The sequence below is a fragment of the Pangasianodon hypophthalmus genome, chromosome 30 (genome assembly GCF_027358585.1).
Source record: "Pangasianodon hypophthalmus isolate fPanHyp1 chromosome 30, fPanHyp1.pri, whole genome shotgun sequence".
NCBI classification, from domain to species: Eukaryota; Metazoa; Chordata; class Actinopteri; order Siluriformes; family Pangasiidae; genus Pangasianodon; species Pangasianodon hypophthalmus.
Window position 1 is genome coordinate 11,464,223 of NC_069739.1, and position 21,377 is coordinate 11,485,599.

Below are 21,377 nucleotides of genomic sequence, written 5' to 3' on the forward strand. Positions count from 1 at the left end.
TCTTTCTCTCTCTGTCATAAACACACAGCGGATTTTATTTTGAGATTGTCATAATGCATATTATATTTTACCCAGGCTTTTAAAATGGCTGTGTGTGCTGTGAAGTGCACACTATTCTACACATGGTAGCAGCAGATTTTTATTATTTATTTATTTATTTATTTATTTTGTATAGATTTACTTTTTCTGAAGCACCTTAATGATTGGTTTGTATCTTATTGGCTTATATCTAAGAGTGGAAACTGGCCTGAAACCACACCAGCACGATTTGGAGGAAATCAGACCACCTGGAGGAAAGTCACCAACATGTGGAGAACATGTAGATCTCCTCATAGACTTTACCTGGAGCTCAGGCTTGAACCCTGGACCCTGAAGCTGTGAGGTACTAAAAATACCTGCTGCTCTGGTTTGAGTATTTCAGAAGCTGCTGCTCTCCTGGGAATTTCACACATAACAGTCTGTAGAGTTTACACAGAATGGTGCAAAAAAAAAAAAAAAAAAACCATCCAGTGAGCAGCAGTTCTGCAGGCAGAAGAACACATTATTGATCAGAGAGGTCAGAGGAGAATAGCCAGACTGGTCCGAGCTGACAGGAAGGCTACAAAAACTCAAATAACCACTCTTTACAAGCACGGTGAGCAGAAAAGCATCTCACAATGCATTTAATTTATGGAATATTTTTGAGATGGTTGTCTTTCTGGCATGTTTTCCTATCAGTGTTGAGGACTTCTGAAGCTCTGTTAGAGAGGGTTCTTGATCACTTCCCTGACCAAAATCTCTCAAGTCCGGATACTGAGTTTGACTGGACGGCTAGCTTTAGGAAGAGTCCTGTTTCTTCCATTTCACAATGACGATGCATCATTTATAAAACCCTTTAACCTCTTGATCTATGTCTCACCACAATTTGATTACAGAAGTCTATGGAGAGTTCCTTGAACTTCATGCCTTGGATTTTATTCTGACTGTAAATTGTGGGGCCACAATAAAGTGCAAAAATGGATAGGGTCTGAATTATACACACTGTATATCAATACAGGCACATGTTTCTTCCTCCTCAGTCTCGAAAGCTGTGTGGTGAACGGCTCAGGCTAAATTTAGCCAGTATACAGTCATTAATACTATCCACTGCGGCCTGGCCTGGATTCTCTCCAGGAACCCATCACACCCAGCTCAACAAGGGGGATTTTAATGGCGCGAGGTTCAGTGGTCCCTCCATCCTGATGCTTGAACATAGGAGTCGCAACAATGTCTCACTTTATAAGCTGATATGAACAGCTAGAATTGTCAACAGGATCCACATTAGGATGTGGGTGGGTGAGAATGAGGTGTCAGTCTTAGAGCCAAAAGAAGCCGTATATCAGCATGGTGTGGAACGATGATGCCACGTATTTATATAGATGACCCAAGTTCAGCTAAGACTCAACATTTGTTTTTCCAGGAAAGTACAAAAAAGTTTCACTCCGTCATTAAACAAAGCTGTAAAGATATGAAGGTAGATGTGAGTGCCGTGCACTCTGAGGTTACGTTAGTGTTGCTTTCTCTCAGATCCAGGGTCTGGGCTTCCATCCTGAGCTCTGGTTACTGTCTGTGCAGTGTTTCACCAATTTGGCTACTCTAAATTTCCGCTAGGTAGGTGCGTGCGTGTGTGTGTGTGTGTTTGTGTGAGAGAGAGAGAGAGAGAGAGAGAGAAGCCCTATGATGTATTGGCATTACACCCAGGGCATAATCCCTCCTCGTTCCCAGCGTTTCCAGGAGAAGCTCTGGATCCACAGTAGCTACTGAAGATAAATGAAAAAATAAATGATTGATGACACTGTCTGGGTTAGAGATGCACCAATTTGGTACCCGGGGGCCAATTTTGAAACACTGGATCGGTACTGGATTGGCTTTGACATATTTCTTCTATCTGATCTAAGTATGCACTGCTGACTGACATGGCACGGATATTGCACATGAACGTACAGATATTGCCATTGCGCCTGTGATATCTTCCATAATTTGACAACGGAAGCATTCAGAGAATCGGCTGTAGTAGCGTGCTAATCATAGGCACAGCATTGTTTACTGTAGCTTTAATTGTTTTGCAGGTTTATGCAGTTTTTATCTTTGTCATTACAAGGATAGGTAAAATATAAATCACGTTCGAGGCAGGTTGAAATAATGCAGCCCTGAGAATTTTCTGATAGACCTCCTGCCCTGCGAGCTTTGAAGCACCAGGCGGCTCACTGTCTGTGTTTGCAGAATGCCAGGTTTGGGAGTGTGTGTGTGTGTGTGTTTGTGCTTTAGAGTTTACACGGCATTTATTTGAGCAGCATTAACACGATATGCAGCTGTGGTTTAATTGTTTGGTCCCCTAATAAATCAAAGGTGTGTCTAGAGAGTTTTAGTTTAAGAGTTGAATTAAATGACTTAATCATACCCAAGAGCATATATGCAGTGTGTGTGTGTGTATGCAGTTTGTGTGTATGTGCGTGTGGGAGAGAGTGAGAAGGTGCATACAGAAATACACACACACACACGTAAGTAAGAGAAATAATTGCGTCACAGTTCAGCTCAGCTCAGCTCATTGTGTGTGTGTGTGTGTGTGTGTGTATTTTATCTCCTCTCCGACAGTGTGATATATGACTGGATGCGCCTGGCATCAGACCAGAAAAATCGCTGCTCTCGTCAGCCCTTCGGCGATTCTTTCTTATTCTCACTCTTACTCATCTTTTCACTTTTTTTTAACGTTTTTTTTTTTCATATTTTTTAACCCTTGGGTTCCTAATATATTTTCAATGCAGATATATGACTTGCACACACACACACACACACACACACACATCCTGATTTTGAAGTGTACTGCAGAAAGCTAGCGCTTATACTCGGCTTAATGCATTTGCTGCACATTTTCCTGTCCCCTAATGGAGGTCAAGACAATTTCATGCCATTTATAGCTGCTTGTAAAAACATAAGAAGACTGTTTTTTTTTTTTTTTTATTTTTTTTTTTTTTAAATGTCTAAGCCTGGTCGAGGTTGATTGCATTTTAATGGCTATGTGTTTTTGTGAACCTGTTTTTTTTTTTGTCACTGTAGCAGACAGTGTATCCCACTACTTAGAAAGTGGAGTCACCAAAACTAAGTTGTGTGTCTTTACCACACGCTGCATAACACCAGGACGAGATGTAGCCCAGCTTTTTATTTATTCTCATTTTTGTTTCCCTAACTCTTTCTTTACCTCTCCGCCCTCTGGACAATCTGTCCGTTATTGGAAGCTTAGAGGTTTTGACACGAGGAGGGTACTAAGGAGGTCTCATCCAGTCTCTAGGTCTGATCAGTTGAGGAAACACAGCCTGAGTGTGTTTTCTGATCACAGCGCAACCTGAGAAATGGCCTGCAGTTTGCCTTTTCTTGATAATCGCGTAAAATCATGTATGTTTCTTCTATATTTCCATGGTTTCCTCTATATGTCCGTTTTTGTGAATTTTCATGTGCTTTCATTAGCCGCCTCCGTGAGCATCAGTGTTCATGACATGAACAATATCAGGCAACTTCAAGTATGGGTAGAAATGAGTGTGTATGTGTGTGTTTGTGTGTGTGTTTGTGTGTGTGTGTGAAAAACCTCAGGATGTGCGCTCAGCACTCCAGGCACCTTTCCACCTCTTTGGTTGAAGTGAAGGTGCAGGCTTTCAGTGTTCACCCACACAGGGTCAAAAAGGACAAAATAGTTTTTCGGCTATTTTTCCGTTGTTCTTAAATTCTTTCCCCCACGCTCGTCATTTTCACATATAACCCTTCCACCCTTCTTTCTTCACTTTGCACATTTAATTTCTCTCTCTCTCTCTCTCTCTCTCTCTCTAATATATTGCTTTTTTGTAGTATTTTAGCCTGGAATGTCGATGTCAGTGTATCTATGCTTGAGTTGTCCATAGGGGATGAAGTATAATCACTAGATGATGATAATGACATTAACGTTATATTTTTGGTCAGTACGTTTCTCAGCTTTTCCGTAAAGTAATGACTTCAGCGAGCAAGCCCTTCACATGACAGCAGTATGGACCGGATGCATCTTATAGCCAAAAAAGCACAGAAAGACATTGATGCGTAAGAGCTCAAGTGAGGATCCAGATATGAGGTTATTTTCAAACATCAGCACCCTTTGCTTATATAATGGCAAACTCAGTATTATTTTATTGAACTAACCTTCTAGTGTTCTGACTCAGTGGTTATCAAAATGAGGTCTCTGAAGCATAACCAGGGCGTCTGTGATTTTTGAGTGGCTTTGATCCAAACATTAATAACTCAAATGCAAGTCAAATAACGTCAGCTGGAACCTATGTGTTCTGTCGGCGGATAGTTAAAAGCTCTATGGCGTTAATGAATAGACATAATATTACTGTACACATTTAAATGAAATGAAATCCATCTGTGACGAGGCGATCCGTGGAATTTATTTCACAGTTAAAGGGATCTCTGGATACAAACAGTTCCTCAGGCTACAATTATCCAATAGTTATATTACGGTCAATTCCATTGAGTAGCCTATGAATAAATACTCTATATGTAATTAGTATTAATAGTTCAGTTGCAACATTAATGTTAGTCAATAACATATGAGGTCAAATTGAAGAACAGATCCTGTTGAGAGCTTATAGACGAACAATAAGTCGGATCTCTGCTCAATTCAGTGCTTCCGTTCGTGTGTGCTGCCTCTGTCTGGACTCTCGAACAATAACTGTGCCGTACTTGAATGTGCAGCATTTAGATTAGGCTGAAAACATTCACCATGTTTATAAGATTTCGCATGTTCAATGTCGTGTTATTCATCACTCGAACATTTCTGACAGCACATTCATGGTGGAACCCATGAAAGTTTGGAAAATATTAATATTCCTGTTTTTTTTTTTTTCAGTATCTTTAGATCTTTATATTGTTCCTATCAAGGATTGTAAGCATCAGTCATTAACTAATTTATCCTCAGTATCTATACATTTTCTAGTTGCCTAGCAACTGTGTTCTCATGAGTTTTCGAATAATACCATGGAAGTTCCATAGAAAAGCACCGTTAGTATCAGGAGGATTGGTTTTCAGGAGGACAGCAGACTGGATCTGCTCTAGATGGGTGGTGGAGATTGCTTGAAAATTATTTCCACATCACATTAACCCACTTTGACTGAAAACAATACTGGTTTATTCCAGTCTCTCTCCGGGGTTATCACCTCCCTTTCACACATGGTAAATTCCCTAACCCTCTTTCATGCAGATTTGGTCGTCCCGGCGTGGAATGTTACTGTCAGCATGAGAGCGGAGCAGCCATCATCCAGCTCCAGTTCCTCATCAACGAAGTAAGTGCATGTCTTCAGTGCCTCCCTCCTTCCCTACCTCCCTCCTTTTGTCTCGCTCTTCTCCACGCCAAGCAGCCATGCCCTGAACCTTAATTTATTCCAAGAGGCTTAGCTGATCGCTCTGCTCGCCGCCTTTGTTGTGAAGAACCCACTTGTTCTTCTGAGTGCCCCTAGAGGGTGCCTGTGTAGGAAACTAACAGTACTTTTGCCTCCTGTTTGTCTTTTCTTCAAAGTTGCCTACAGGGACCACTTACTCATTCTTCTGTGTCATGCGTTGCTGATTAGTAGCCCTATGACATAAATTACATACTTGCCAACATCCTTGCCATTCATTAGATATAATGCGTATCTGGATACGTTGCTGTCGTTCCGAAGGCACTTTTCTGAAGGGCAGAATTAAACACACACCACAGCAAATCCTGAGAAGTCCAAGGAGGTGCAACATGTTCCTTAAAAATGACTGTTTTCAGCACTGAAAATAAGCAGAGCCCTCAAGTAGCTCAACCAGCAATGACACTATTTTTGTCAAAGCAGAGCTGGGCGCTATTTCTGGGCCCATCTTGTGCAAGAACACAGTATGAAGTATGGCACGGCTCCTCCCCACACTACAGCAGTGTTCTAGCCAAGTTGGCTAGGCGCTAAGCCACATAGCCAAAAGGAAGAGGTTTACTTTCAAGAATGTCGCACTGTTCTAAGACTTTAACGATTCCCGAAATTGTTCGTGTGTGCTGAGTAGATTAAAATTGGATGAAACCTGCCAGTGCGGTAGAGTTGGGAAGTAAGAGTGTCAATCTGTCTGCCTGTCAGTGTTCATTATGGACACACCTCTCTCCATGATGGATAGGAATATGCAAGATGACCGAAATGAACCTAATTTATAATTAAGACTGAGGAGATGTGCCATATATTGACTGATAAAACACACCCAAGCCTCATTGGTATGTATGCCAGTATTTCAGAAACCTTAGATTGCCTTGTTCTCCATTCACGTGGCTGTGGGTGCTGTTAAAATTGTACTGCAGCCAGCCACTAGTGAGAGCGTCAAACACGTTTTGGCTTCGACTGCTCTCAAATGTTGTCCAGCATATACAGGTGGTGCTGTTGCATGATGGGGAAACAACATTAAGTAGAACATAACAGGGTTTTTTAAGCTTGGTGGTAGCTTGGAGGAGTGTTGAAATACAATATAATATACTTGGATAATATTATTTTTTCCTCTTGTTTGGGGAAATTGTGCAAATCAGATGATGTTTAGACATGGGTAAATGATATTGACATTCAATGGACGATATTATAAGTGATAGATATTGATGGCACCAGGGACGTGAACTAACTGAGATCAGTTATGATGTGTGCTTGAGTTTACTGCTGGGGAGAATTGAAGAAATGGTTCAGTCAGTAAAAGACAATCAGATTTCAATCCTTTGTAAAAAAATGTTACCCAATGATTCCCATATGTCTTTCACCTTTTAATGCACTTCATTGCACGCATTACACTCATGTATAGAAACTTTCTTTCTATGCTTGCTGTGTGTGTGTGTGTGTGTGTGTGTGTGTGTGACTCAGCATACCAAGTAGAGACTGTAGGAGAAGGCATAAGTTCTTTCACTGCTGCTTTATATACATGCACACACACACACACATATAGCCTGTGAATCATCTCCTGGGAGAGGACAGCTTGGTCTGCTGTAAATTCAGGTCCTGTTACCATCCAAAAGACTTTCTATAGAAAAACGTAGACGTATTTCCCTACTTTTTCTGTCTTTTTTTGGCTGAAACAAGAGGTGCACATTTCTGTCTTGCCATATATAGGTGCTATGTCAAAATTTGGCCCTTGGCAAAGTGTATATATATATATATATATATATATATATATATATATATATAGCCAAATTTTGCTGGCTAGATGACTGGGTCAGAGCCTCTCCAAGACGGCAGGTCTCGTGGGGTGTTCCTGGTATGCAGGGGTTAGCACCTACCTAAGTGGGAGTGAAGGCTGCATTCCAGTAGATCAGCAGTTTCTGAAATACTCCAACCAGCCCGTCTGCCACAAAAATCACTGAGATGACATTTTTATCCCATTCATGTTTGATGTAAACATTAACTGAAGCTCTTGACCTGTATCTGCATGATTTTATGCATTGCGCCGCCGCCACATGATTGGGTATGTTTATTCTGCTTGGTTGGTGCATCTCGAAGATATTTCAGTCTCGCATCTTCATCCCGCTTCTCTATCCATCCTCTCTCGTCCCGCATGCCCACGCTCATGCTCATGCTCTCCTCCATGTCTCTCTTTCGCACTCTAATTTTTCACTCTCACACACACTACCACCGCCCATGAATCTTTGAAACCATCCGAAGCCCATTATAGTGAGCAGGATACTTATGTCGCAGGTTGACCTCAGAGCGGCGCTTGCATGTTTGCGCAACTCACTGGCTGTTTCATGGTATCCGTCGTTCATTCGGTCTGTCTCTCTCTCTCTCTTTTTTGTTCCACAGGGGGCGTTAGTGAGTGCTTTAGCTGACGACAGCGTTCACTTATGGAACCTGCGTCAGAAGAGACCAGCCGTGCTGCACTCCCTTAAGTTCAACAGGGAGAGGTGAGTTGAGCTGCTTCTGAGCTTGAAGCAAAATCCACTACCTGAAGCAAATTTCTTTATTTTTTCATCTCGCATTCTCTCCTATATGAGTGAATTGACTTGTTGTTGTTGTTGTTGTTGTTGACAGGCAGATTTAATTTGTGCTTGACCTGACTGCTTGGTATAAACAATGCGAGTAGCCTAAAGGCATAGCTTAGAATGTTCAGCTGCACAGCTGTACCCACACAAATACACACACATATTACATAAACATCTGTTTACCGTGTACCTTTGTATACACTCAGTCATATTTCCCTATACTCCGTTCGCAATTCAGAGGGCTTTTCCAATCCTGAAGAGCCAAACACCAGCTCAGAGACACCTGAGTTACCTCACTACTTCATTTACCAGGTTTGCTAGCGGTGTTAGAGCAGGGAAATTGTGCTCGAGGATCTCAGGATCTCCAGCAGTGTCATCGCGCCTCCTTGGTTTAAACACTCATTCGCCACAGCAGGCAATCAGTAGGGATGTTGTACAATAAAGCCTATGTAATGAAGAATGTTAGCCTGAAGGCTACAGTGTATACCGGGACTGCATTTCCTGTCTTGTAAGATTCCTTGGATACAGGTGAAATGAAGAAATGTAAATGTCATGCGCAGCCCGCTCAAGAAATGGCGAGCAGAGCCTTCCATTTAGATAGTTGTTGGGTTTTCTTTTTTAAGAGCAAACCATCTATCCATCACCTTTTTGCGAAGCCACTGAAATAAAGAGTTAAATGTCTTGGTCAATTCCAGGCAGTTGTTGATTTAATTTGAAAGGAACTGACTCTTCACTTCTCATCAGCGGCCTGTCTGCGGAAGAGACTGACAGCTTGCCAACAGCAGCTTTTAGGGGTGAACAAGTTTCTGCCATATCTCAACATCCATATGTGTGTGTGTGTGTCCTGTGTGTGACATTTGCCAAGTGTGTCTACACAAGTTTTTTTTTTTCCTCGCCTGGGGAGATGGTGGGAGCAGTGGAGCATGTGAGGATGAAAAGAGTACACAAGGTCTCTAAGGGAATATCCAGTCAGAACCGTGTAGTCATTAAAGAGCAGACTCTGAGGGGCAGTTCTCTAGATTAAGCCTGGAGGATCTGCATCTGATTCAGTCCACGACTGAACTACAATCTGTGTCCTAAAAATAAGACTCTCACTGCAAACTTAAAACGTACCATAGTTTGTTCCACCACATCAATCAAGTCATCCTGGAGTGCTAATCCATGACCTGTAGGTGTTCCCCCTCTCTGTCAGAAAGTTTTTCAGCGAATAAAAATAGAGTAGAGGACACCTTCAGGCGCTCGTCAGCGTGTTTGATGTGAGTTTGAAGTCTGCCTAGGTACTAACGGGAAAATCCGAAAGAACTGTTACTGCATTGACTCAGATGTGAACTCTGCTGCATTGTGCAATCTGGCAAAAGACATCATTACAGAAAAAAACTCTGTACACTGTAAGATTTTGCGGTTAAAATCTGGATTAAAATCTCAATAATAATCACTAATAACACACGCGCCTAAAATCCACCAATAGGACGACATCATAATATAATTAATATTATATTACGCTGTATTATATTACATCAATAATATAATTATGCAGACCTCACGGGACAGCTACAAACACGGTAGTGACAATTGAGAAACGTACACAAAAAAAACATATGGGATTTAAACGGAGATTTGACGGATTGTTGAATTGTAGCAGCCGAGAAAATATCTCTATAATGTCTCATCAGAGTTATATCAAAAAGGGACTCGGGATGGAAAAGCAATACAGGACTACAGCTTCCATGTAGCTAGCTAATTAGCACGCAAACACAAGTTTATTTGCTATTATGAAAACGCACAACCTCGTAATTTTCTTTAATCGTAGGTCTAGGATCTTCATCGTATAATCTGACAAGCTATCGCACAGTCGGTTATAGAATTCTGCCAAGACTTCATTGAAATCTTCTCGTACAGTGTGAAAAGCAATAATCGTAAAAGGCAGCTGGAATCGCACTGTAACACAGGCTTTAGTCATTGACTCTGCTCGGTCATTTTTGTTTGTTTGTGTTATATTACTATTATTAGCTAATTTATTACTTTAATAATTTAATCCAGCTAATGGATTAAAATCTGTTTGCTGTATTGTACGTAACATCGCAACTCACAGATCACCTGAATTGATTTGAATGGGAAGTAAATCTGTTTAAACGTGCATTTTGATGTGACTAATCCCCGTTTGGATGTACAGGAAGTGCCTATGAATTTAATCAGGTATGGTCAGGACTACGGATGAGAAAAGGAAAAACGCTAGAGTGATCAATTCTAAGCATCAAGTCTCATATATACAGTATATACTCTTATATATACTCTTATATACTCTCAATGACCCTAGTGCTGTAATAATTTATCTCTGACTACAAGCTTTTTTGATTATTTCAAGGTTTGAACCTCTTGACTGCCCTGAAAGTCTGATGCTTGCTGTTGTAGTGAGATGCTTTATTCTGCTCTCGAGTAAACACTTCTATCCACTGAGACCCCTGCTGCCTGGGCTCGTGATTTCCGGGTTTTTTCGGAGATAAATCCTCCGTCTTATCATCCTTTAAGGGGTTACAATGAAACCCAGCAGATTTTAAGTGGAGTCTAGCTGACAAGTAACACTTTTCAGTGCCAGAGATTAGTCTTTTCTCCGACATTTAAGCTTTCGGCTGTTGGAGATATATGTATGTGTGTGTGTGTGTGTGTGTGTGAGTGCATGTGTGTGTGTGTGTGTGTGTGTATGCGCACACATCTCTGCAGGTCAGAAGCTCAGTAAAGAGCAAGCCAAATGTCAGGAGTGCAGGGAACCCAGAAGCCATGCTAATACACACCTTTAGCTCAGCATCACACTGCAGCAGCAAGCAGGCACACAGACACCTGCGCCACTTCGACAAGCCCGGGGTGTGTGTGTGTGTGTGTGTGTGTGTGTGTGTGTGTGTGTAAAGACGATGCTCCACAGAGATCATGTTTGCCTGAGAGTGCAGGAATAAAGGAATAAAATCAAGCAATAGGCATCTTTTTCAGTTTGTTTTACGGGTTTGAATGCAGTGTTTGCACTTGAGCAGTGAAAGATAAATCTTGCCTAGTCATGCCGGAGTAAACGCCCCGACGTGACCTTGCAGCAATGTCATCTGCCACGTCAAGTTTTGTGTCTGTCCCACCGCTCCACCATTCCAAAGCAACCTTGCAGTGATTGTGGAAAAGCAGCAAAATAAGCTGCGTTCAAGCCGGACATCAGACTTGTAGTGTCTCTTATGACACCTTTATGATACCGTAGAAACTAACAAGACACAATAACTGATTGACTCTTTGTTCCAGGTGATTGATTCCTAGGATTAATGTTATCCTTTATCCAGCAGAAAGCTAACTTCACTGCTATCAAATGAAGTGGCACTATTGATCTCATATCCCCCTTACAAAATGGGTCCATTTTGGAGTCTTGTCATTATTCAGACCGAAGTGCCCTGTCTTTTTATCCGGGCTCTGCTCCGTAATCCTTTATGAAAGGCTGTTGCTTTTCATGTCCTCGTGGGAAATTGAGTTCTTGACCATAGCACTTCATCGAAGGGGAGAACGCTTACTTACACGAGGAAGATTAGATCTGCGCCACGTCTCAGAGGATCTCCTGTTTCTTCCCCAAACCCCCGCCCTCTCTCTCTCTCTCTCTCTCTCTCTCCCCCCCTCTCTCTCCCTGTCCTTATCAGAGAAATAGCAAGCAGGAGTTTCTAACAGTCCAGCTTGTAGGTTGTTTTGTGAAATGTTGAGGTTGGTGTTTGTGTATGTGTGTGTGTGAGAGAGAGAGAGAGAGAGAGAGTCTGACAAGTATAAGAAAGTGTGATGCATGGTGTGTCTCTCAACTCACTCGTCCATGAATTTATGCATGATTCTGCAGAGGACTGGTGTAAAAAAAACTGGTGTGTGCGTGTTTTTGTGTGTGTGTTTGCATTCATATCCATTCATATCCTAAAACGTTAACCTTCTTTGTAAACAGTTACACTCAGATTTACCCATTACACAGCAGCACAGGAGCTCTGCTGAGAATGTCGCATCGTGTAGCTAATGAGTCCATGCTGTAATTTGAATTTACTTTTAGACGCAGCAGAAGAGCTCAGTGATGCAGGTGGTAGCTTCCTGTTAGATGCGTGTCTGGGGACCTGCAGGAAAGTGCTAGCGCTTATTTGTTTGGCTTTCGTTTTATTCAGGCTAAACCAAGGCCATGCGCTGTTCACAAAAATGTCTTGTCTTCTTTCAGAGTGTCGTGAGCGTGCGAGTCTGTGTTTGTGAGTCTGTGTTGAGTGTTTCTGTGGTGATGAGTTTGGAATGCATGTGTTCAATAAGGACTTCCTTCCTTCTTAACTTGTTTGTCTCTTTCTCATTTTCTCTCTTCATATTTTCAGGATAACATTCTGCCACCTGCCTTTCCAAAGTAAGTGGCTGTACGTCGGCACGGAACGAGGAAACATCCACATCGTAAACGTGGAGTCCTTCACCCTCTCAGGATACACCATCATGTGGAACAAAGCCATTGAACTGTGAGTGATACACACATGCACACATATCATACCGTATACACATTTATCTAGAACAGGGTTTGAGCCCAGCAACGTTCCACCAGACTGAACTGAGTACTCGAAAAATACTGTAGCAGAGCAGATGAACCCCAGCTGACGTTCAGCATCTTCAGTTTTCTCTGGTATCCAATCACATGCATTTACACCAATCAGCCACAACATTAAAACCACTGACAGGTGAAGTGATTATCTCATTACAGTGGCACCTGTCAAGGGGTGGGATATATTAGGTAGCAAGTGAACAGTCAGTTCTCAAAGTTGATGTGTTGGAAGCAGGAAAAATGGGCAATCTGAGCAACTTTGACAAAGGCCACATTGTGAAAGTTAGACGACTGGGTCAGAGCATCTCCAAAACAGAAGGTCTTGTGGGGTGTTCCCGGTATGCAGTGGTTACTACCTACCAAAAGTGGTCCAATGAAGGACAACCGGTGAACCGGCGACAGGGTCATGGGCACCCAAGGCTCACTGATGTGCATGTGGAGCGAAGGCTAGCCCGTCTGGTTCAATCCCACAGAAGAGCTACTGTAGCACAAACTGCTGAAAAAGTTAAAGCTGGCTCTGATAGAAAGGAGTCAGGACACAAAGTGCATCGCAGCTTGCTGCGTATGGAGCTGCGTAGCTGCAGAGCGGTCAGAGAGCCCATGCTGACCCTGTCCACCACCCAAAGCTCCTACAATGGACACGTGAGCATCAGAACTGGACCATGGAGTAATGGAAGAAGGTGGCCTGGTCTGATGAATCACGTTTTCTTTTACATCATGTGGATGCTCAGGTGTGTGTGCGTCACTTACCTGGGAAAGAGATGGCACCAGGATTCACTACGGGAAGAAGGCAAGCTAGTGGAGGCAGTGTGATGCTCTGGGCAATGTCCTGCTGGGAAACCTCAGGTCCTGGCATTCACGTGAATGTTACTTTGACACGTACCACCTACCTAAACACTGTTGCAGACCAAGTACAACTCTTCATGGTAACAGTATTCCCTAATGGCAGTCACCTCTTTCAGCAGGATAATGCTCCCTGCCACACTATAAAAATTGTTCAGGAATGGTTTGAGGAACATGACAAAGAGTTCAAGGTGTTGACTTGGCCTTCAGATTCCCCAGATCTCAATCCGATCCAGCATCTGTGGGACAAACAAGTCCGATCCATGGAGGATACACCTCGCAACTTACAGGACTTAAAGGATCTGCTGCTAACGTCTTGGTGCCAGATACCACACACACCTTCAGAGGTCATGTGGAGTCCATGCCTCAACGGGTCAGAGATGTTTTGGCGGCACGAGAAGGACCTACACAATATTAGGCAGGTGGTTTTAATGTTATGGCTGATCGGTGTGTCTCAATTATTTAGAAAGCAGCATGTTGAGTCCGAGAGCTAAAGGGATCAGAAAGGGACGTTTAAAAAATGTTTAAAGAAGAATGGACATAGTCATATATGTTTATTTCTGTGGGAGTGGGTTTAATTGTGAGTGGAAAAAAAACTCTATTTTTATGGCACTAATCAAAAAGGGTAATGTGAAGTGCCACTGTAGAATAAAACATAACCACTTTAAAACAAAATGTAACCATTTCCAGTTGTCTTGATTATAGACCACTTTGGCGTTTCTCAACACAAAGAGATGCACGCAACCGGGTTGGAAAAAGACCCGTAGCCTAGTGCTTGCTTAGCCAGCATTATAATCTGATGGAAGAATCGATTGAGAATTTTATTAAGGAATCCAATTGACATTAGCTAAAAAGTTATCCACTTATTTTTATGGATTAGCATTAAAAGGCAGAGAGTGCTATTCAGCTATACTAACACTTCTGTATGGTGTAACATTAGAAGATCCTTCCAAGTGTTTTGATGCTTGCAACTTTGTTGTTCGTGGGGACGCTCAATTACGCAATATCACACGAGTAAGAGTGCGGTTATAGCGAATATCAGCACGGCTATGATTCGCCACAGGCACGAGGCTGTAGGAATATCAGCCGTGCCGATATTCAGTATAATCACACGATTGCGAGTGTGATATTGCTTTTATACAACAGTTGTCTAAACAAGAAATAAATATCGAATCTGACATTTTGCACACAATATGGCCAAATGTTTTGTTTATTTTTGCTCCGCTAGCAGAAATAGATCCCGAAGAACCACTTTATAGCCCATCGGCTAGCTGGCTAGTTACCGCACATTCATTTGTACATTCTTGATAAAGGTGCTTCAGGTGGAATTGGACTTCATCTTTGACATTTTAAGCTAAAAGTTATAATATTCCTGAAAAGTATCATTTGCTGATGATGCCGATGATGTCGCTGACTCTACTGTAGTAACCGCTTCGAACTAGGAAGTGGAATTTTACGTGGCGAATACAGACGAAACACACACTGAAACATCCCAGTGCTGTTATAGGAAATATCAGCACTCGTGGAACGCTGCTTGACCAATCAAATTAGTGGACCGGAACTAACTGCTGTATAAGAAGTAATATTTTACGACTACAACATCGAGGACGTTGTGACACTGAAAGCCAGGGTGCTGCCCAACCAGCGACAAGCGCAGAAAACATGGATATACAACTACAACGAGAGTAACATCAGCATTCTGACTGTCAGTTGAATCTCTGTGGCTTGGTATGTATCATGAATGTTCTAAACTCATTTACATTATTTAGTTGATTTACCACTTTGCCACAGTTACTAACGTCGGATTTGACCCGAAGCAATAAAACTGACGATTGAACCCAGCTGCAGGTTAGGGTAAGGATGGGAAAGACTGAGGGGTCTTGTAGCTGATTCGATGCCGTTTGCGGTAAAAAGTGAGGTGTTAATGAACGCTTTTCTGATTTTGACACCAGCAGCAAAACAAGACAGATTTTGGACTTGGAAAAAATGACTAGTTTCAGCTGCTGTGTTTTTGCAAGCAGGAGACGCACCTGACATCAGAGCGACGTGTCTCACTCAGGGTCGATATCTAATAATTAATTGGTTAATCATGTTAGTTGCTTATCCACACTGTAAACAAAGAATGTTGTGTAGCCTAGACACATCTTGCTGGTGCATTGTCATTAAGGCTGTTGTGGTTTAGATTACAAAAATCTATATGTAATGGTAACTCAGATAAATGGCCTTTTCCCACCAATATTACAACAAACCCTTTACAGTGTGTGGTTTTCTGTAATATGTGAATGATGCACTGATAAAAAAAAAAAAACGTGGAAGTAGTTTGTATACCTGTGACGGAGTTAGATTTCAGCACTAACACGTTCCTTGTTGTGATGTAAAGCCCATTGTTTTATAATGCTGCTGATTGTAATGATAATATTTTAACGATTAAAATCAAGCGTAGCTGAAATATTCTATATAATGTCTGTTTTATGCTTACTGTTACAGCCCTACAATTATCAGTATGTTGTACAACAGCCATGATTGCTCTTCATGTTGTGTTTTATTATCTGTCACATAGAAACTGTAAGCCGCTGAAACTGGCAACCATGAACATCGCCATGCTCTCTCTCTCTGTCTCTCGCTCTCTCTCTCTCTCTCTCTCTCTCTCTCTCTCTCTCTGGCTGTCATATCCCCCACTGCATTATTCGAAGTGTCTTTCGAAGTGTTTTTCACAGCCAGTAAGTGCATGTGTCTGTATAGATCAATGTGATCAGGACATTCAGCAGAGGACCTGCTCTAGGTTTTGCTGTTGATAGTGCAGCGACTGTCTAAAGGGAATGTTAGACAAGGTTTTTGTCTGCATTAACGATCAGACTTGCTTTTAACGATCACACAAACACACACACACACATACGTTTGTCTTACTATCCTTGTGAGAACTTACTGTTAGTGCATTACATCTAAATCTAACCCTAACCTTAACCTCAGCAACCAAAAAGTAAAATAAAAGCAGACATTTAAAAAAAAAAAAAAAAAAAAAAAAGCCAGTCAGAATGTCCTCACAAGGTCAAAACTGTTTAGTCACTTCTGCATTTTCTCTCCTGCCTAAGCTTCAGGCTTTCTGCTGCAGGCGGTGGAAAATATTTTCTATTTTATAGACTATTTTATAGAATGCATTAGGGTCTGGTATGAAACCCCATTAATACTCCAAATGAGGATGACTTCATTGCCTTATCCTGGGTTTTGGCGCCACTAATTACTAGCTTTACAGCCATTTTGGCTCAAGCTCTGCATTTCTCCCCTTTCTCTTTCTCTTTCTCCTTCCCCAGCCTCAAAAAGACACATAAGTCACATTAACAGCACACGCGTATAGATCATTACTTGTTACCTTCTTGTTATAATTGTAATAGACCATTACATGTTACAGACGACCACTCCTCCCATTCCACAGCCGATGCTCAACTACGCCCCCGCTGTCTATCTTCTCTTTAAACCAAAGAGTCTCACCAAGCATGTGAAACCTCTCAACCTTTCATTATGGTACTTTCTTTATGCTTCGTCTACTTGTGCCTGATAATTACTGAGCATATGTGGGGTTTTTTTTTTCTGTGTTCTGACAGTTAGTATCAGTGGTGTTGCTACCAGGCTAAATCTCAGCCCAGTCAGGATATTGTGTGATCTTTGGCTGTGTTGTGAAGAAACTAATTAGCGTCCACTGATGACCTACCTATTCGCGTGCCAAACACTAAGAAATCATGGAGGGCCGAGATCATGCCAGTGGGTCAGAGCTGCCATATTCTCTTGATAGCCAAACTGTTAAAAGCACGGAGTACGGAGCGTTGTCTCAGCGGCTTCTGTGGCATCTCATGTGGATATTGCTCTCATCCTACCGAAAAACAATGACAGGTGACAGTCCATGCTGGCACATTGGATGTGTTAGCACAGCGACACACAAGGTGTTGTGGCATTTTGCCACAGTGATAGAAGGTGTATCATGGCATAGTGCCACAGCTTAAACTAGGGAATGAAAAAGGTGGTTCTGGCATGAATCTCAATTTGTGTATTGACAATGTGCTGATGCCGATGGTCATGCCAGGCCTGTGCTCTCCTCTTTAATGCCAATGGTCATGCCAGGCCTGTGCTCTCCTCTTTAATGCCGATGGTCATGCCAGGCCTGTGCTCTGCAGGTGCAATGCACTCTGGTCCTAACCTCTATCTCTAGGGTATCTCTCGGGTGTTGACACTTAACATGGACGTCCTTCCCAGAAAGAAATTCTGTCTTAGGAGCATTCGTTCCACTTGCAAAAAAAAAAAAAAAATCCACATTCTCATATGCGGTACGGCTATAATGATTATACTGACATGTTCATACTCATACTCATTTACAGTGCCGTCTGGTTCATGGCTTTGTTTTACGTTTGTCTGATAAAACCTCATGACAAAAAATAAGAGAGAATTGAATGCTGGTGAAGGATTAATGGTTGGTCGCTGCTGTAAAGAAGGTGAAAGCAGGGACTAAATACTTTTGTGGATTTTTCCACAACTTTAAATGTAACAAATGAAAAAAAAGGATAAACATATCTTTCAGTAAAGAAAAAAAGAAAAAGAATTGTTTGCAAATTGCCAGGTTAAAGGTGAAATAAAACCCTCCGGGATGTGCGGTTATAGAAAAATTATTTTTGGCTTTGCCCTTTTTTTGATTATTATTTTATAACAGCACAATTTGCTCTGTTTTATTCTTTACTTATCACCACTGATGATACCAACCTGATGTCATGAACAATTGGTAGGATTTTGTCTGTTCAATTTCATCCAAAATATTAAGAAAAGCTGTGACGGCTAAACCTGCCATTAGCTCTGAACTAGACCCCATACATTTCAGCTTTTTATGGAAAGTGACGGTGAAAAGTGAGAATGAAGTGAGTGTGTGCATGTTTGTGTGTTTACATGGTGAGTTTAGGTGTCATTTTGATGGCAAGTCTATGATGTATGACTCGTTTTTTTTTTGGCCAAGCAGACATAGGAAAGGTGTTGCATTGGAGTACAGTATAGTTTGTGTGTATTGACTTTGTTGGGTCATATTTAGGATGGTTGGGTTTACAGGGTGTGATGTCAGCTTCAAAGACTCAATTTGCACGGCAGGTGTAGGCAATGAGCAAGAAAATGCACTCCATTTAGAGAGCTGTTTAGAGGGTGGGAGAGAGAGAGAGAGAGGGAGAGAGAGAGGGAGAGAGAGAGACCTACGACAGGAGGTGCAAACTGAAAGTGAGCAATGTGTTGGATTTTGTGGAAGCATATTACAACTGAAAACCAAGTGAGAGTCAAAATGAGAGAGCTTCTGCATTCTGCCCATTTCGCTCTTGTTGCCATGGTGATCTTCTCTCCGAGACTGGTCACTCCTCCTAAAGTAGGGGTTTGAGCGAGGGAGGGTACAGCTGCCGAAATTAGGAAGGACCCAAACCAGGAACATGGCGCTAACAACCACACCATTAATCTGTCCCATCTCTCTGTCTCTCTCTCTCTCTCTCTCTCTCTCTCTCTCCCTATCTCTCTGTCTCTATCTCTCTCTCTGTCTGTATCTCTCTCTCTCTCTCTCACATACACACGCAAATTATTTCTCTTGGTCCCACTGCATCTTGACCTTGTACACCGGGAGTTTGTTTACAGCACAAAGTGGTTTTATACTAATTTCCCACAGGAATAACACACACACACACACACACACACACACACACACACACACACATACACAGTTATGCAGACTTTGTGTAGATATGATCTTCACGGCAAATACATTCCCTTCTAGCAAAGCATCTGACTGTTACACACACTGCAGGTCATGACTCCATGATGTTCGGTTATAGTGACCGTAAAGGAGAGAGACATTTGCACAGCGACGCTTTCGAAAAAAAAATCTTTTATTAATTAATTTTTGTTGTCTGCATCATTTTTATTGTCGCATTGGCAGTTTTGATCAGGGGAGGTTCTGTTGTGTGTGTGTGTGTGTGTGTGTGTGTGTCTAGTGGAGGTGTGTAGATGCATCCGCGCTGTCTGACAGAAATGGGCTCGTTTTTTTTGCTGTGAGTGTGATGAATGCTGAGTCAGCATGTCTTTAGTACCAAGGGTCCTGAAGAGTTTTAGAACTATGCTGCTCAAGAATAAAAGATGACTTCCTTGACGGTGTTTCTGTTGCACTGCAGAGACTGTGAGTGTTATGTATATAAGAGAAGTGTGACGGTTATGCCTTTGTAGAATGCAGTATAAGTACAGTGACAGAGGAAACACGCAGGAGGCTGAGAGCGAAGTTATTGTTCTTTATTGCTTTTCCTTTGTTGAATGAAAGTGATGTTGAGTCAGGAATAAGTACAGGACGGAGTGTGCTGTTGTAGGTAATCAGCGGTTGGGAAGTGCGATGCCGTTACCACCCGGAAGTTGGTTCTTTTCCAAGAAAAGCAGGTCCCGATGTGTTTCCTTCCTTACAACTGAACTTTATGACAGTTCTCTCACCAGCCTCTCTTTTTTTCTCTCTCTCTTGAACAGACAAACTGCAAAGCCCACTGAACGCTTTCCCATGTTGCAAAAAAGATACAGCTTTATCTGTATCTCTGACTGTTACAAAGCGCTCACACTGGAGACTCCTTACCAAAATAAATACCTTATCCATATCAGCAACTACACACGTTACAAAGTCCACCTTACAAATCCCTGTGAATGAGCTGTTACTATAGAAACAGTAGCGTATTAGAACAAGTGCGTTAATGTAAACCTGTGATTTCCCTTGCAGCTGGAACCTCTGTCCGAGCTATGCAGTCATCTTCTGACCAATCAGATTCGAGAATTCAACAGTGGTAACATAATTACGCTCTCTAAACCAGCTGTGTACTCGAAAACCTTCAGTGATTTGCCATTTGTGGGCAAAGAAAAGCACTTTGCTGGTCTGCTGCACCGCTTCGGATATAAAACAAGCCCTAGATCATGAAGTTTATAAATGCTGGTTAAAAGGGTTGGCTATTCTGTTACTCTCGCATTTGCCCAAAGTTCAGCATCCACCAGCGTAGTTCCGTTAATGGTCCACATTAAAGTACCTGCTCTGGAACAGGGGCTAAAAATCAGTCCTGCTTTTTGGCTAAAATAGTCCCTGGGTTCCTGAAAGGTTTTGACTGGTAAGAGAGAGCTCTGTTTTCGAAATCTAACTGAAGTGGGAAGAGATATCGAGTTCCAAAGTTTGCAAATTCAGTAAAAATAACGAATAATATTATTAATGTGAAATCAGTCATTTGCAGGGCCATATTTCGACTGTATGATATGAATAGTGGGATCACTTGCATTTGAAGTCACTGTGACAACTTACCTACTAGTGTCTTTACTTCTCCGTTATTGAAAAAGTGAAGTCCAGGGCTGTTTATCGCTAGCTGGACTTGCTCATGTCAGACAGCTCAGTCCGCAGCACCGAGTACACTCTGAAAGTACAAAGAGATTGAAAAATGGCTCCTATCTGACAGACCTTTTCCTCTCCAGTTCCACCTGTCAATCAGTTCATCCCGATAAGACAAGCAGCCAGGGGGAAAAGAGAGATGAAAAAAAGTTATCTGGCTAAAGCTTTTGGACTTGCGCCCTTGACTGATTCAGTACACCTGACTACGGGATGCACCTGCTGCGAGTGCAAACTGCTACTGCTGGTAGAACAGAAGGACGTGTATGTGTCTCGTCTCACACACATTCACAACACTGCATTGGAGCACTTGACCTATTGATTGACAGGAAGCTCTCGTGTCACGTAATGAGAAAATAATGAGCGAGAAATTGATGTGAGCATCACACTAGAACATGAGGACAGTCCTGTGCAAACAAAGCAGCCGTGTGTTTTTATCATGATGCTCCACTTGCGCTGTGAGCTCAGCGTGATTAATGACTTTTTTTTTTTTTTTTGCAGTTCCACAAATTAATCTGATTTTCGCCTGGTAACTCTGTGGACAT

At 42.1% G+C, this 21,377-nt stretch overlaps 1 protein-coding gene across 4 annotated transcripts in view; it reads left to right on the forward strand.

The window, feature by feature from the left end:
• stxbp5a (syntaxin binding protein 5a (tomosyn)) overlaps window positions 1-21,377 on the forward strand; it is a 73,573-nt gene that overhangs the window by 20,826 nt on the left and 31,370 nt on the right. For all 4 annotated transcript variants that reach the window (XM_053231763.1, XM_053231764.1, XM_026917586.3 and 1 more), the window contains exons 3-5: window positions 5,243-5,324; window positions 7,824-7,924; window positions 12,361-12,495. In XM_053231763.1, coding sequence (XP_053087738.1) covers window positions 5,243-5,324; window positions 7,824-7,924; window positions 12,361-12,495 — 318 coding nt within the window. The remainder of the gene's footprint in view (window positions 1-5,242; window positions 5,325-7,823; window positions 7,925-12,360; window positions 12,496-21,377) is intronic.